The sequence below is a fragment of the Salmo trutta genome, unplaced genomic scaffold (assembly GCF_901001165.1).
Source record: "Salmo trutta unplaced genomic scaffold, fSalTru1.1, whole genome shotgun sequence".
NCBI classification, from domain to species: domain Eukaryota; kingdom Metazoa; phylum Chordata; class Actinopteri; order Salmoniformes; family Salmonidae; genus Salmo; species Salmo trutta.
The window spans coordinates 2,724,507-2,740,967 of record NW_021823073.1 but is presented as its reverse complement, the minus strand read 5'-3'; the positions used below and the strand labels follow the sequence as shown (position 1 = coordinate 2,740,967).

Genomic DNA, 16,461 nt, shown 5'->3' with positions numbered 1-16,461 from the left:
GGATATGATAATAGGTCCATTCTGTCCAAACGTGCAGGCTCAAAGTCGTGTAAAGAAAAAAGAAGACACCCAGTATCCCATAGTTCCCCGCGCGTGTAGATTATATTGCGGCTCCACTGTTAGATATCGACGGTCCAAAACACACCCAATCATTACACGAGCACCCTTTGCCAACATGAAGGCGGATAGGGGAGCCCCTGCCATTGAAATACAAGAATACAACTTGTAATTTCAAGAGGTAGCGAATCCCATTGCCTACGAAAATAGATGCGACACCGAATTAATATTTTGGGTGAGGCAACTCTTTTACTGTAATGTGCAATAGCTTTCCAGGATCTTTGAATATGAGGATGGCTTATACAGGCCTCGGGCCCAGAGAGCATAGCTAGCTTATGCTAATACGTTATCATAAATATCCAAAGTTCCCTTTTCATTCGCAAGTTAACTAGCTAGCTACCAAACTGCATGTTCAGATACGATCTCTGGCAAAAATATGCATAAATGATTAGTTAACTAACGTGTTAGTAACTAGTCAGCATCAATATGCTAATGTAACTCATCATCGGGGCTTGATTGGTAGCGTAAACGTTGATGTTGGTGTATTCATTAAGCCGATTCTGTTGCAAAACATCTTAAACGGAACGAAACGGGGAGGGAGCTAACTGAATTTGTACAATTAAAAACTATTTTTAGTTTGGACGAATAATTACACCCCAGATCAGCGTGTAAAAAGATTCACAAAATCCCCAATGTTTCTTTGCATCAATTTGCTACAATAGTTTCAAATGGAAATGTCAACCAGGCTACTGATTTTTGTTGTTTGACAAACCAACTGAAATGTTTTGTTGTTTACAGTAACGTGCATATTAAGATTGCTGTATGTACCAATGCAGGTTTCTAATATATTATTCTACCATTGCAGCCCTGCAGAATGTCCAAGATAAGGCGGAGGGTAACAGTGGAGAATTCTAAAACCATATCTGACAGCAGCAGTAGCCAGACCAGCACCACCCCGTCTCGCCGGCCCAGCGTGTTTGAAAGACTCGGCCCCAGCACTGGTAGTAATGCTGTCGAGGTGTGTACCTCTACACCTGCATCTAACCCACTGACAGATACATCACATGCATGTCCAGAGAAGGTAGAGAAAGAACATCTTTGAGTTTTGGATTCATCAGAGCAAAACCCTATTTCTGCTTCATGAAATGACACTTTCTTGCTTTCTTCCTTTCAGACTAATTGTAGAAATTGGTTGAAGACTGGGAATTGCAGTTACGGCAATACTTGTCGCTACACACATGGAACTCAGCCACGAGGCAAAGGATTTAGTGGATCTTTTAGCAGGTTAGATGGCCTTGGAGAATTGCCTGTGACCCGTGTATGCAGGCAACTGAAAAATAGATATTTTATGCAAGTGGGCAACACAGTCAGACGGTCCCAATATTCTCTCATGGCTGTCTCTTATTGTATTTGATAAGCCAGTGGTCTTATGCTGAACCAGTGCCTGAGATTACCATATGTTTGTGTGTAAACAGGTCAGCGGAAAGACCAACTGGCGATCTGCGAGAGAGGATGAAGAATAAGAGGCAGGATGTTGAATCAGATGCTACAAAGAGAGACCCAGAGGAGCCTACGTCCCCCACAGCCAGAGTGAGTTACTCTCCACACACACCTCGCTTTCATTCCTGTTTTCTTTTGTTATTTAGGACACAGTGAACAACCATTTTACTAGTTAGATATTAGACCAACATGTATGGGAGTCTTCCATGTAAACCTGTCTGTGTTCTGCAGCAGCGAGACTCGTCCCGAGGCCGCCACAGGGAGAAGGAAGATATAAAAATCACTAAAGAGAGAACCCCTGCCAGCGAAGAAGAGACCACCGAGTGGGAAGCCAACCGCGAAGGTGAGGTTTGGAAGTAGGGCCGTGTTCAATAGGCACGACGAAAAGAAAGAAAACACGTGCCCTTATTAACATATGAAAGTAGAACTAATGAAGGCCGAACCGTTTTTCACTCTATTGGGAAACCTTGTTTGTATTGCATATTGTAACCTTAAGTAATGTTTGTCTTTTAGACTCGGATAACGGCGACTACGACTACGAATTGTCCCTAGAGATGAAGAGGCAGAAGATCCAGCGGGAGCTCATGAAGTTGGAGCAGGAGAATATGGAGAAAAGAGAGGACATTGTTATCAAGAAGGAGGTACCGGTATGCATGTATCGACTGTAGCTATATCTACTATAGTTCATAGAACCTTGCATGATTTAAGACTGAGGTTGATCTGTTTTATAACCTTCTACACTTACAATCTCTCACTAGGAGCCGACCACCAAAACTAGGACCACTATCATATCCAAGGTAAGAAGAGATACCTACCTAACCTTATTGTCATTCAGGAGCCATCCATATCAACACTCGTATCTGGTTTAGACTTCTCTCCTTTCAGTGTCCATGCTAACCAATTCTGCCTTCTTTATTCCACATTCTAATTCCAGACATCCCCGGAGCGTTCCAGCTCTAAAGGTTCCCCCTCCTCCAGGAAGTCCAGTGGATCTCCCAAACACACTAAAGGACCTAAAGCTTCCGGTTCTAGGAAGAAGGAGAAGAAGACCTCTGTGTCGTCCTCTGCGTCCGCCACGGCCAGATCTTCCAAGGGGGGCCACGGGAAGAAGAAAGGTCCCCGCACCCCCAGCCCTCCTCCTCCGGTGCTGCCGCTGGTGAACCCTGTCGTGGCAGCCGGGGGGAAGAAACACAAGGGGAAGCACAAGAACAAGGAGAAGTGTGAGGAGAAGCCGCCCAAGGAGGGAAAGGAGAGAGGGAGAGATGCGGAGAAACACAAGGAGAAGAAGGAGAAACGCAGGTAAAGAGGTTCACTGCCATGTTTTGTCCAGCTCCGCTCCAAGCTGTAGAGGGATCTAGCAGCCTGGTTGAATAGGCATAACAAGACCCACTGGAAACAAGCAAAACAACAGTCAAATCAACTGTCATTTAAAAACATCTGTTACCACTGTTGTTGAATACACTATTAAAGGGACTCACTTTTAGTTTCTCTTGGCTCTTGCAGAGACCGGTCAGACAGCTCCCACAAGACCAAGCGGTCAGTGATGTCTGAGGAACGTTCCGGCAGCGTGTCCTCTCCTTCCAGAGACCGAGAGATGTCCCCGTCAGCCAGGAAGAACAAGTCCACCTCCCCAAAAGTAGCCTCCCAGAAGACCCTTGCGCCTGCCTCCCCACCTCACAGGTCAGTAGCCTGTTAGACACTAAGAAGATAACAACATCATTGTCATGCCAGAAGCAGTAAGATGACAGTATAAACATCGGCTTGCAGAAATGGAGAAATATGCAGCAGCACCTGAACCTGAGACGATGGTCTAAAGATCTATCCTAACACTATCATTTTCAGTCATGTTATTAGCAGGATTCTCATGAGTTGGTGTAGATGGTAGACAGACTAGCAAGACGGTCACTTTCCCTGAATAACCATAACCCCTCGTCCTCTCCTGGTCTTCCAGGTCTCCCCCTCCCCGCCACAAGCGCACCCCCACCCCGCCCCGCCACCACTCCCCCTCCTCCCACTCTGGCTCCTCAGCCCAGAGACACTCTCCTTCCCCCCGCCGGCGCCGCTCGGCATCCCCCGCCTACAACCGCGAGCCCCCAGCCGCCTCCTCACCTCCTGGCCAGAGGTGTTCCTCCCGCTCCCCTGCAGCCTCCCGGGACACCTCCTCTCCTCAGAGGAGGACTAGCCCCGGAGGACGAAACCACTCTCGGGGGCGTGAGAGAGGACGCAGCGAGAGGGGGAGGAGCCCACCTGCCCAGGAGCACCGACACGAGCGTCGAGACGGTACAGCAACTCATTAACATAAAACACAGACCGTTTTCTATATGTGGTCACCACCTTTAAATAAACGACTGGTTTTCTATATGTGGTCACCACCTTTAAATAAACTACTGGTTTTCTATATGTGGTCACCTCCTTTAAATAAACTACTGGTTTTCTATATGTGGTCACCACCTTTAAATAAACTACTGGTTTTCTATATGTGGTCACCTCCTTTAAATAAACTACTGGTTTTCTATATGTGGTCACCACCTTTAAATAAACTACTGGTTTTCTATATGTGGTCACCTCCTTTAAATAAACTACTGGTTTTCTATATGTGGTCACCACCTTTAAATAAACTACTGGTTTTCTATATGTGGTCACCACCTTTAAATAAACTACTGGTTTTCTATATGTGGTCACCTCCTTTAAATAAACTACTGGTTTTCTATATGTGGTCACCTCCTTTAAATAAACTACTGGTTTTCTATATGTGGTCACCACCTTTAAATAAACTACTGGTTTTCTATATGTGGTCACCACCTTTAAATAAACTACTGGTTTTCTATATGTGGTCACCTCCTTTAAATAAACTACTGGTTTTCTATATGTGGTCACCACCTTTAAATAAACTACTGGTTTTCTATATGTGGTCACCTCCTTTAAATAAACTACTGGTTTTCTATATGTGGTCACCTCCTTTAAATAAACTACTGGTTTTCTATATGTGGTCACCTCCTTTAAATAAACTACTGGCTTTCTATATGTGGTCACCACCTTTAAATAAACTACTGGCTTTCTATATGTGGTCACCACCTTTAAATAAACTACTGGCTTTCTATATGTGGTCACCACCTTTAAATAAACTACTGGTTTTCTATATGTGGTCACCACCTTTAAATAAACTACTGGTTTTCTATATGTGGTCACCTCCTTTAAATAAACTACTGGCTTTCTATATGTGGTCACCTCCTTTAAATAAACTACTGGTTTTCTATATGTGGTCACCACCTTTAAATAAACTACTGGTTTTCTATATGTGGTCACCACCTTTAAATAAACTACTGGTTTTCTATATGTGGTCACCTCCTTTAAATAAACTACTGGTTTTCTATATGTGGTCACCACCTTTAAATAAACTACTGGTTTTCTATATGTGGTCACCACCTTTAAATAAACTACTGGTTTTCTATATGTGGTCACCACCTTTAAATAAACTACTGGTTTTCTATATGTGGTCACCTCCTTTAAATAAACTACTGGTTTTCTATATGTGGTCACCACCTTTAAATAAACGACTGGTTTTCTATATGTGGTCACCACCTTTAAATAAACTACTGGTTTTCTATATGTGGTCACCACCTTTAAATAAACTACTGGTTTTCTATATGTGGTCACCACCTTTAAATAAACTACTGGTTTTCTATATGTGGTCACCTCCTTTAAATAAACTACTGGTTTTCTATATGTGGTCACCACCTTTAAATAAACTACTGGTTTTCTATATGTGGTCACCACCTTTAAATAAACTACTGGTTTTCTATATGTGGTCACCTCCTTTAAATAAAATACTGGTTTTCTATATGTGGTCACCTCCTTTAAATAAACTACTGGTTTTCTATATGTGGTCACCTCCTTTAAATAAACTACTGGTTTTCTATATGTGGTCACCTCCTTTAAATAAACTACTGGTTTTCTATATGTGGTCACCTCCTTTAAATAAACTACTGGCTTTCTATATGTGGTCACCACCTTTAAATAAACTACTGGCTTTCTATATGTGGTCACCACCTTTAAATAAACTACTGGTTTTCTATATGTGGTCACCACCTTTAAATAAACTACTGGTTTTCTATATGTGGTCACCTCCTTTAAATAAACTACTGGCTTTCTATATGTGGTCACCTCCTTTAAATAAACTACTGGTTTTCTATATGTGGTCACCACCTTTAAATAAACTACTGGTTTTCTATATGTGGTCACCACCTTTAAATAAACTACTGGTTTTCTATATGTGGTCACCACCTTTAAATAAACTACTGGCTTTCTATATGTGGTCACCTCCTTTAAATAAACTACTGGTTTTCTATATGTGGTCACCACCTTTAAATAAACTACTGGCTTTCTATATGTGGTCACCACCTTTAAATAAACTACTGGCTTTCTATATGTGGTCACCACCTTTAAATTAACTACTGGTTTTCTATATGTGGTCACCACCTTTAAATAAACTACTGGTTTTCTATATGTTGCTGTTTGTTTATATGAAAACAGTCTCTACATTGTGTCATTTGACTGGACACTGTAATAACACAGACCTGTGATTTTGTCTCATCCATGCAGAGAGCCGCGGGAAGCGAGAGAAAGACTGTAGCCGTGACGACCGGGACTACGAGGTGGCAGAGACGAGCTCTTCTCGTGATGCTGCCCGTGAGGACCGGGAGACAAAAGAGGGGCGAGAGCGCCGGGGTGACGGGCGCAGCGACCGACGAGGAGACTCCACCAGTACCTCCAGGGACCCCACCAGGGATAGAGACCGGGACACCAAGGACTCGACCCGGGAACCCAGAACCACAGAGACCACGTCAACACGCTCCGGACGAGACCCTCTGGAGTACAGGGACCGGGATCGAGAACGGGAGAGGGAGCGAGAAAAGGAGAAAGAGAGGGAGCGGGAGAGAGGAGAGAGGGAGAAGACGGACAGGAAGGAGGAGGCTGTCCCGGAGGAGACGAGGGGCTATGGGAGGGGCCACGGGCGAGAGGAAGGAGGGAGGACTGAAGGGAGGGGGGAGGTACGGGGGGAGACGAGGACAGAGAGTAGAGCTGAGAGACCTGGCAGGGGTAGGGGCCGCGAGGCTGACGCATCTGACAAAGGTGAGGTCAAACATGACATCACACATCTTATGACCAGTAAAATCTACTAATGGCCAGTTGTAGTAACAGTTGTTAATGTGTTTGTTGCTGTGGTGTTTGTGGAAGTGAGGGAATTTGATCAAGATGAACTGCTGTGCACCAGTCTATGGCTGAGGGAGGAGCACCCTTCTCAAATGGAACAGTAATCTGCGCCGCTCAGCCATGTTGTCAACAAAGCAGCATGGAGCATCATCCAGAATCTCTTTTTGATAAAATTAGTTTTCATTGGGAAGGCAGATAAAGCGTTTATATCAAAAGCATTCACTTTTGCATGTGAGAAAATAATCTGATTCCTACTCATTACTCCACGTTCGAAGCCTACGTCACTTTTGTTTTGAGCCCGTTTCACTGTCAGCCCAGAGAGGGGCTCGTCCCTGGGAGGCCGTCCGGTTCCAAAACGAATGCAGTCACTATTCACCTGGTGCGAACTCCTCCCACCGGGGCATCCCAGGCCAGATAATCCAATCCCCTCTGTCTGTTTCAGCATACTCTAACTCTGTCCTTCCTCCCTCAGGCTCCTCAGGCTCCACCCGGAATGCCCGAGGCTCCCAGCTGGAGAGTGGTGGTCATGACGGTTGGGACTCACGTAGCGGCGGAGGCTTCCGTGAGAAGAGTGCGGAGAGGAGCACCGACCGTGGGGCGGAGAGAGGAGGCGCAGAGAGAGGAGGAGCGGAGCGTGACCGTTATGACGGAGACAGGAGAGGAGGGGAGCAGGCGACTGGGAGAGACTCATCCTACGACCGTAGAGGTGGTCACACCGACCGTGGTGACCGCAGAGAGAACAGGGAGAGAGGTGAGGAGAGGTCCTTCCTCGTACCCTAATAATAAATACATTTCATCTATAATACTAGTTAAATAAAATACAATTTATAATACGCTTTTCATTGAAAAACAATCTCAAAGTTCTGTAGTGAGTGATTTAAAACAGAAACGAGACGTAGACAAAAAGGACACAGCTAGACAAGGCAACTGACAAAGTACACAGCTGCTGCTACAAGAGGCAAGGACAACAAGAAACACAGTTATATGTAACAGAAAGCCTTCCTAAAGCATCCTGTCTCTTCCTCAATCGTGCTGGAGAAGAAGATCCAAGGTCCCTCAGGCCCTCTTCTCTAATGCTTTTTGAAAGATTCATTGAGAATGAACCCTTGTTGTTGGATGTTGTGACTAACTGGCTGTTTCCTCTGTTTCTAACAGACCAAAGAGCATCCTCTCCTGGTCGGCACCCAGCCAGAGGAGAAGAGCCAGACAGGGAGGAGACCAGAGGGAGGGATGAACGCAGAGGAGAGGAAAAAGGAGGGGACAGACGAGAGGACAGAGCCCGAGAGAGGGAGCGAGAGAGGGAACGGGAAAGAGAGAAGGAGAGGGAAAGAGAGAGAGAGAAGGAGAGGGAGGCAGAGCGGGAGAGGGTCCGGGAGAGGGAGCGAGAACGGGAGCGAGAGAGGGAGAGGGAAAAGGAGAAAGAGAGGGAAAAGGAGCGAGAGAGGGAACGGGAGAGGGAAGAGAGGGAGCGGGAGAGGGAGGAGCGAGATAGGGAGAGGAAGGAGAGAGAGCGGGAGAGGGAACGAGAGCGGGAGAGGGAGCGAGAGCAAAGAGAGAGGGAGAGGCAGCGGGAATGGGAGGAACGTGAGAAAGGAAGGGATGAGCGACGGGAACGGACTAGGGATGAACCAAGGGACGACCGCTCTGTCCGAGACTCGCATGAAGACCGCAAGACCAGGCAAGTCTCAGTAGTAACCACCAGGGTTGGGGCCAGTTCTATTTCAATTCCAGGCCCAACCCTGGTAACCACTAACCCATGACTCATAACTAGAATCACTGCATCGTTTTACCTTAGTTGTGGTTGGTTTCCGTCTGTTTCTTTCCTACATAACACAACCCAGCTGACCTCTAACCCCTCTTCTATGTGTGTGTGATCTGCAGCCGGAAGAGGCACAGGGTAGAGACCACACCCAGCCCGACTCGCCCCTCTCCCAAGCGAGCAAGGGACGCCCCCCCAGGAGACGGCGAGGAATACAACAGCCCTGAAGAGAAAAGTGAGCGTTTGATTGGTGGAGGCCAGCCCAAGGTCCGCCCCACCTCTGGCCCTGGCCCAATCACCATCCTCCCCGTCACAGTACCAGTGTGTCCTCCTCCTCCAGTGCTTGACAGTAGGGACACTCTTTAATGGGAAAAACAAACAGCACTGGTTCTGTCTGGAGGAAACTAGTCCCGTATGGATTAACACCTCCCCAAAGGGTGCCTTGGCCTGATCACTTTAATATCCCTCCACGTGAGCCCAGGGCACACTCAGTAATGGGGATAACACCTTTTAATGGTTGAGCACATTTCATACAGCCAAACTGGAACTCAGCGTGCTGACATAGAAGTAACAGCTGGTGTTTGATTGTTATTAGAAGGCGATCAGAGATCTTTGAGACCGAGCCAAGGCGCCCTTTAAGATAAAAAGGTGTTTTGTTTCTTTGACCTTGGTTGACATTTCCATGATGTTGATAAACCCTGGTATGGTGCTAACAGAATCCCTCTGCGTCTTGGTGTGTGTTCAGGTGTTGAGAAACACCGGCTGTTGAGTCAGGTGGTACTCCCGCCCCAGGAGCCCCTCCTGCGTTCCCCCCCCAGCACCTCTGTAGCGGAGGACACCAAGCCCAGCCGCTGGAAGGACGAGGAGCGCCGTGGAGGCGGGGACAAGAGGGAGGGGAGGAGCCGCCGGAACGAGGAGGCCGACGCCCGTGGAGACAGAGGAGGAGCAGGCAGAGGAGGGGAGAGACGGGGGGAGCACCCCTCAGATAGCAATACCCCTGTCTCGGCCTCCGGCTCGGACTCTAGGAGAGGTAAAGAGAGGGACGGTGGGGAGCCCACCCCTCCCCCGCCGCCCGTGGCCCTGGTCACTGAGGACAGAGACGCTCCAGTCCCGTCAGGTCATGAGGAGGGCAAGAAGAAGACTAAGTCCCAGAAGAAAGGCCTGAAGAAGGGGAGGAAGGAGGAGGGTGTGGCAGGAGGTGTTTCAGGAGCTCCAGAGAGGTTCACCAACCCAGAGCCCCCCTCCTCCATGGCCCTCTCGGACGGCCCCCCGCCCCCTCTCCTCTCCCCCCGCAAAGCGCCTAAGAAGAAGGCGCTGGACAAGAAGAGGAAACGATCCCGTGGCGCCGAGTCGGACGCGTCTGAGGAGGAACCAGGCTCCTCCCATCTTCCCCCGGGCAAGAGGAACAAGAGGGGTCCCCGGACGCCCCCGCCCGCGCCAAAGGAGGCTCTGCTATCCCAGAGGGCCGTGCCACATTCTGTTGCAGAGCCCTTGCCACAGCCCGTCAAAATGGACGCCAACTTCAGCGACTGGTCTGACGAGGATGTGCTGGAGCGCGGTGGTGTATCGGCGGCTGTTAAGGCACCCCCCACAGTCCCCACTGAGAGGACTCCGACCGAAGCTCTTCCCAGGAGAGGAGGTCCGAGGGGGGGCAAGGAGAGGGAGAGGGTGGAGAGGCCTGTTCCCCCGCCCATCGCCCCTCTGCTGTCCCAGGACCCTCCTATGTTACTCCAGACCCTGCCTCCCCAGCCCCTCATGTCCCAGCCCCTGCTGAGGAAGCCTCCTCCGGAGCAGAAGAGGAGCAGCAGTATGGGAAGCAACCAGAGCAGGGCCTCATCCAGACGTCTCCGCTCTCCCTCCAACGAGTCAGCCCACAGAGAGGACCCTCAGCAGGGCCAAGGACCAGGCCGACCCAGGAGAGGACACCAGCTCCAGGGGGGCAACTCCCGAGACCGGGAACGAGAAAGGGAGCGAGACAGGGAAAGAGAGAGGGAGCGTGGTGAGAGAGAGAGGGGACCAGTTGTCACAGAACCTCCGGTGGTGAGGGGAGAGGAGCGGAAGTCACGCATCGACCAGCTGAGGAGAGGAGAGCCCAGTCGCAGCACCTCCTCAGGTACGCCAGACACATACTATTAACAGGTTTTGTTGAGAAAACACTGAGCTCCCTTACTAGTTTGATTTGATTGATATTATATCTCTTATATTGAATTTGTGGTGGTTTTCCTTCCCAGACCGGCAGGACTCTCGCAGCCACAGCTCCAGACGAAGCTCCCCTGAGTCAGAGCGGCAGGTGCAGTCGCGGGCCGGGTCCTACGACGGCCGAGAGCGTGAGAGGGAGAGAGAGAGGGAGCGGGAACAGTTTGAGAGGGAGCGGGAGCGCAAGGACCTCCGACAGCAGCAGGGGCCTCCGGGGCCACTACCTCCTCTCCAGCAGCAGGGGCAGCAGAGAGACTGGGAGCCCGAGGGGCCACGGGAGTGGGGTGGGAGGGGCCGTGAACCCCTCCTCATGCGTGGAGGCAACAGAGAGCAAATGAGAGAGCGTGATCTCCGTGACATGCGGGGTGAGAGAGAGAGGCTTCTGCCCGAGGGTCTCCTGCAGCAGCACGAACGAGAGCGGGAAAGAGAGCGCGGCGGCAACAGGGGCGTTGGCCGCGGTGGCGACCATGGCAACGACCGGGAGCGGGAGAGGATGCTGCTGATGGACCTGCCGCCACATGGGGACCCCAAGAACAGGATGGACATGAGGGGAGACAGACCAGATATGAGGGGAGACAGACCAGATTTAAGAGGGGACATGCGAGGAGATATGAGACCTGATGTGAGGGGAGACATTCGAGGGGATATGAGAGGAGATATGAGAGGAGACATTCGAGGAGATATGAGACCTGATATGAGGGGAGACATTCGAGGGGATATGAGAGGAGATATGAGGGGAGACATGAGACCTGATATTAGGGGAGACATTCGAGGGGACATGAGACCCGATATGAGGGGAGACATTCGAGGGGACATGAGGGGAGACATTCGAGGGGACATGAGGGGAGACATTCGAGGGGACATGAGACCTGATATGAGGGGAGACATTCGAGGGGATATGAGGGGGGACATGAGACCTGATATGAGGGGAGACATTCGAGGGGACATGAGACCTGATATTAGGGGAGACATTCGAGGGGACATGAGACCTGATATGAGGGGAGACATTCGAGGGGACATGAGACCTGATATGAGGGGAGACATTCGAGGGGACATGAGACCTGATATTAGGGGAGACATTCGAGGGGACATGAGACCCGATATGAGGGGGGATATGAGAGGGGGACCAGATATAAGAGCGGACATAAGGCCAGATCACATGAGACCAGATATCAGGGGGCCGGACAGGGTTGAGTTCTCTCTCCTGCTCCCCCACGAAGCTTTGGGACACAGCGGCATGGACCAGGACAAACCAGGCAACAGCCATCACCCTGTGGGAGGAGAGATACAGGAAGCAGAGAAACAGGACAGCATTGACGGTAAGGATCATCTAGAATCACAAACTACTAGCCTGATCCCAGAACTGTTGGTGTGACAGTGACCATGGGAGCAGGCAACAACAGCCTTGTCCCAGATCTGTTTGTCTATGTTTGTGTTGATATGGTAGCAGGTTATTGAGTGAGTTTATTTGTTTGTCCTCAGACGAAGATGACGCGAAGGCGGATGACGCTGTGTCGGTGGTGTCTGGCGGGGAGGAGTACGAGCCAATCAGTGATGACGAGTTGGATGAGATCTTGGCGGACAGCGCCCAGAAGAGAGAGGATGGGCAGGAAGAAGAGAAGACGCCAGGTACAATACTGAGAACAGGACTACACAGTCCTTCTGGCTGAGAACAGGACTACACAGTCCTTATGGTTTGCCTGCGGGGTTGCCAGGTCATGAGAAATTCTGGTCCAATGGCTCCTCCAAACCAGCTCAAAACTAGCCCAATATCACACACCTGGCAACCCTGTGTAGTCTGCAGTTGGACACTGGTAAAAGACAAACTGTTGTGTTTTTTTATTATTGTGAACTAAATCGTTGTTTGGTTATTGTGGTCTAAGTCCTTCATATGTGCTGTGTTCCTACAGGTCCCCTGGATGTGATTGATGTGGACTGGTCCAGCCTTATGCCCAAGCAGAAGCAGGAGCCCCGGGCGGCAGGGGCAGCTCTGCTCCGGTTCACCCCAGGGGCAGTGCTCCTCAGGGCGGGCGTCTCCAAGCGGCTGGCTGGGCCCGAGCTCCTGGAGAGAGTCAGGGAGGTCTGCAAGAAGGAGCTGGACGACCCTAAAGGTGATTGGAGGAGATATTAGTACTATGTATGACATACTGTACTCTATCGTTCTCCTACTGGATTTTAGAACCATGTATAATATGACAAACATTATCCATACCAGCTCTGTCTACTTTACAAGACACAGACTTTTAATGGAAGTATGCATACTTAGAACGTGGCTCAGTTGTGTGAGCATATGTGGTGTTAGCATATGATAAAGCACTAAGCAGTCAGTGTGGTGTTAGCATATGATAAAGCACTAAGCAGTCAGTGTGGTGTTAGCATATGATAAAGCACTAAGCAGTCAGTGTGGTGTTAGCATATGATAAAGCACTAAGCAGTCAGTGTGGTGTTAGCATATGATAAAGCACCAAGCAGTCAGTGTGGTGTTAGCATATGATAAATCACTAAGCAGTCAGTGTGGTGTTAGCATATGATAAAGCACCAAGCAGTCAGTGTGGTGTTAGCATATGATAAATCACTAAGCAGTCAGTGTGGTGTTAGCATATGATAAAGCACTAAGCAGTCAGTGTGGTGTTAGCATATGATAAAGCACTAAGCAGTCCGTGTGGTGTTAGCATATGATAAAGCAGTAAGCAGTCAGTGTGGTGTTAGCATATGATAAATCACTAAGCAGTCAGTGTGGTGTTAGCATATGATAAAGCACTAAGCAGTCAGTGTGGTGTTACCATATGATAAAGTACTAAGCAGTCAGTGTGGTGTTAGCATATGATAAAGCACTAAGCAGTCAGTGTGGTGTTAGCATATGATAAAGTACTAAGCAGTCCGTGTGGTGTTAGCATATGATAAAGCACTAAGCAGTCAGTATGGTGTTAGCATATGATAAAGCACCAAGCAGTCAGTGTGGTGTTAGCATATGATAAATCACTAAGCAGTCAGTGTGGTGTTAGCATATGATAAAGCACTAAGCAGTCAGTGTGGTGTTAGCATATGATAAAGCACTAAGCAGTCAGTGTGGTGTTAGCATATGATAAAGCACCAAGCAGTCAGTGTGGTGTTAGCATATGATAAATCACTAAGCAGTCAGTGTGGTGTTAGCATATGATAAAGCACCAAGCAGTCAGTGTGGTGTTAGCATATGATAAATCACTAAGCAGTCAGTGTGGTGTTAGCATATGATAAAGCACTAAGCAGTCAGTGTGGTGTTAGCATATGATAAAGCACTAAGCAGTCCGTGTGGTGTTAGCATATGATAAAGCTCTAAGCAGTCAGTGTGGTGTTAGCATATGATAAATCACTAAGCAGTCAGTGTGGTGTTAGCATATGATAAAGTACTAAGCAGTCAGTGTGGTGTTAGCATATGATAAAGCACTAAGCAGTCAGTGTGGTGTTAGCATATGATAAAGCACTAAGCAGTCAGTGTGGTGTTAGCATATGATAAAGTACTAAGCAGTCAGTGTGGTGTTAGCATATGATAAAGCACTAAGCAGTCAGTATGGTGTTAGCATATGATAAAGCACTAAGCAGTCAGTATGGTGTTAGCATATCATAAAGCACTAAGCAGTCAGTGTGGTGTTAGCATATCATAAAGCAGTCAGTGTGGTGTTAGCATATGATAAAGCACTAAGCAGTCAGTGTGGTGTTAGCATATGATAAAGCACTAAGCAGTCAGTGTGGTGTTAGCATATGATAAATCACTAAGCAGTCAGTGTGGTGTTAGCATATGATAAAGCACTAAGCAGTCAGTGTGGTGTTAGCATATGATAAAGCACTAAGCAGTCAGTATGGTGTTAGCATATGATAAAGCACTTATCAGTCAGTGTGGTGTTAGCATATGATAAATCACTAAGCAGTCAGTGTGGTGTTAGCATATGATAAAGCACCAAGCAGTCAGTGTGGTGTTAGCATATGATAAAGCACCAAGCAGTCAGTGTGGTGTTAGCATATGATAAAGCACCAAGCAGTCAGTGTGGTGTTAGCATATGATAAAGCACTAAGCAGTCCGTGTGGTGTTAGCATATGATAAAGCACTAAGCAGTCAGTGTGGTGTTAGCATATGATAAAGCACTAAGCAGTCCGTATGGTGTTAGCATATCATAAAGCACCAAGCAGTCAGTGTGGTGTTAGCATATGATAAAGCACTAAGCAGTCAGTGTGGTGTTAGCATATGATAAAGCACTAAGCAGTCAGTGTGGTGTTAGCATATGATAAAGCACTAAGCAGTCAGTGTGGTGTTAGCATATGATAAAGCACTAAGCAGCGGCAATAGAAACATCTTTTGTATGTTGCTTCCATTCATCACTGGAAACATCCAGTGAGTGTAACCCAGCTCTCCGTCCATTCCTCCAGATGCTGACAAGCTGTTTGAGCACGACCTGGGTGCTCTGAACAAGGCAGCTCTGAACAGGAAGGTAGAGAGGGCAGGTCTGCTGAGGAACCTGGGCCCCTGCTGTAAGGCCCTCTGTGCCCGCAGGGACATGGCCATCAGACGGCAGCTCCTCAAGAACGAAAAGGTGAGTGCTCCAAGAAAATGTACTTGTACCCAGAACCATAGACTATTCTAGACCATATACCAATTGACTAAGATGGCCCTCTACTGTAGGATATATGGAGGAATAGACTGGGATTATGTAGATAGTATATTATAATATATGGAGCAATATTTTGACACACAATGCCTATGGCATGTAAGCTGTATAGTAAGCTAACTCTCTTTCTCTCTCTCCAGGGCCTGACCAAGCAGATGTACCCCAGTGTTCCTGTGGTGGACAGTGAGCTCTTCCAACTCAGCATGCGTCTCTTCAAGAAAACTGTAGCCGCCGCCAGAAGCAACCAGCCCCCGTTGGGGCCCCCAGCAGGCCCAGAGAAGGCCGACAAGGGGCCACTGGGGCTGGTACCGGCAGCTTCACCGGCAGCCAAGCCCGGTACACCACAGCCCCCCGAGATGTGTGTCTCCTGAGAGCGTGCGGGGCTTATGGGTAAAAACAAACGCTGCATGATGAAACTGACCTGTGATCAGAAATTGAATCAGCTCTGACTACTAAGCCTGCTCCGAATCCCCGCCCCCTAACGCTAAACCCCGCCCCCTAACGCTAAACCCCGCCCCCCTGTTATAGCCTTTTTAATCACAAGGAAAAATCTAACAAAACGCTGAAACTCTTGTCAGTCAGCAGTGCTGTCATTATGGAAGACTGATCTGATCCGCAAGTACTGTACTGCTTCTACCATAGAGACTAATGGAGATACTAGCCTATGGAGGGATTGATAGAGGCCTTGTACAATGTGCTGTACCTTGAACTAGAAATGAAAATGCTGCAGGAAAGACATGCATTTTCCCGAATAACACAGTTGTTTTTGTGCGATTGGATATTTGTTGTCGGGGGGTGATAAGTCTCCCTTTCATAATAAGTTGCTATATGTTTTTTGTTTCTTTTGTTGTGCATTGGTTATTAAGACTGCATTAAAGTGGTTAGTTGTTCATTTGTAATGGCTCTTATCCTTGCTTTGTATGGAGTCTTAGTGCCATGTGCTGCTTGATGTCATTTGTGTATTGTTCAAGAGACATTGACTACATCCCCGATGGCACCCTATTCCCTATGTAGTGCACCTCTTCTGGGCTCGGGTCAAAAGTAGTATGCTGTATAGGGTGTAATTTGGGATGGACCCTAGCCAAACGCACT

The 16,461-nt window shown here is 48.2% G+C and overlaps 1 protein-coding gene across 5 annotated transcripts; it reads left to right on the top strand.

Moving 5' to 3' along the window:
• Window positions 1–124: 124 nt before the first annotated feature.
• LOC115188731 (zinc finger CCCH domain-containing protein 13) lies at window positions 125–16,268 on the top strand. 5 transcript variants are annotated; one of them, XM_029747496.1, is made up of 20 exons: window positions 125–292; window positions 923–1,075; window positions 1,232–1,341; window positions 1,533–1,647; window positions 1,789–1,900; window positions 2,071–2,204; window positions 2,316–2,354; window positions 2,492–2,856; window positions 3,061–3,237; window positions 3,509–3,837; window positions 6,160–6,690; window positions 7,244–7,522; window positions 7,927–8,449; window positions 8,653–8,765; window positions 9,276–10,643; window positions 10,762–12,045; window positions 12,209–12,355; window positions 12,637–12,837; window positions 15,131–15,294; window positions 15,510–16,268. In XM_029747496.1, the coding sequence occupies exons 2-20, from the start codon at window positions 932–934 to the stop codon at window positions 15,738–15,740; spliced, it is 6,366 nt and encodes a 2,121-aa protein (XP_029603356.1). In that variant the 5' UTR covers window positions 125–292; window positions 923–931; the 3' UTR covers window positions 15,741–16,268. The 5 variants fall into 5 exon arrangements, with proteins under 5 accessions (XP_029603356.1, XP_029603354.1, XP_029603353.1 ...); XM_029747494.1 differs by having other exon boundaries at window positions 8,653–8,879; XM_029747493.1 differs by having other exon boundaries at window positions 923–1,138; window positions 2,071–2,198; window positions 8,653–8,879.
• The last annotated feature ends 193 nt before the right edge of the window (window positions 16,269–16,461 follow it).

Coding starts and splice junctions, on each gene's coding strand:
- LOC115188731 (XM_029747492.1), top strand. CDS start 932: ATGTCCAAGATAAGGCGGAGGGTAACAGTGGAGAATTCTAAAACCATA. Junction 1,139..1,231: donor CACATGCATGTCCAGAGAAG/GTAGAGAAAGAA, acceptor TCTTCCTTTCAG/ACTAATTGTAGAAATTGGTT. Junction 10,644..10,761: donor CAGTCGCAGCACCTCCTCAG/GTACGCCAGACA, acceptor TTTCCTTCCCAG/ACCGGCAGGACTCTCGCAGC.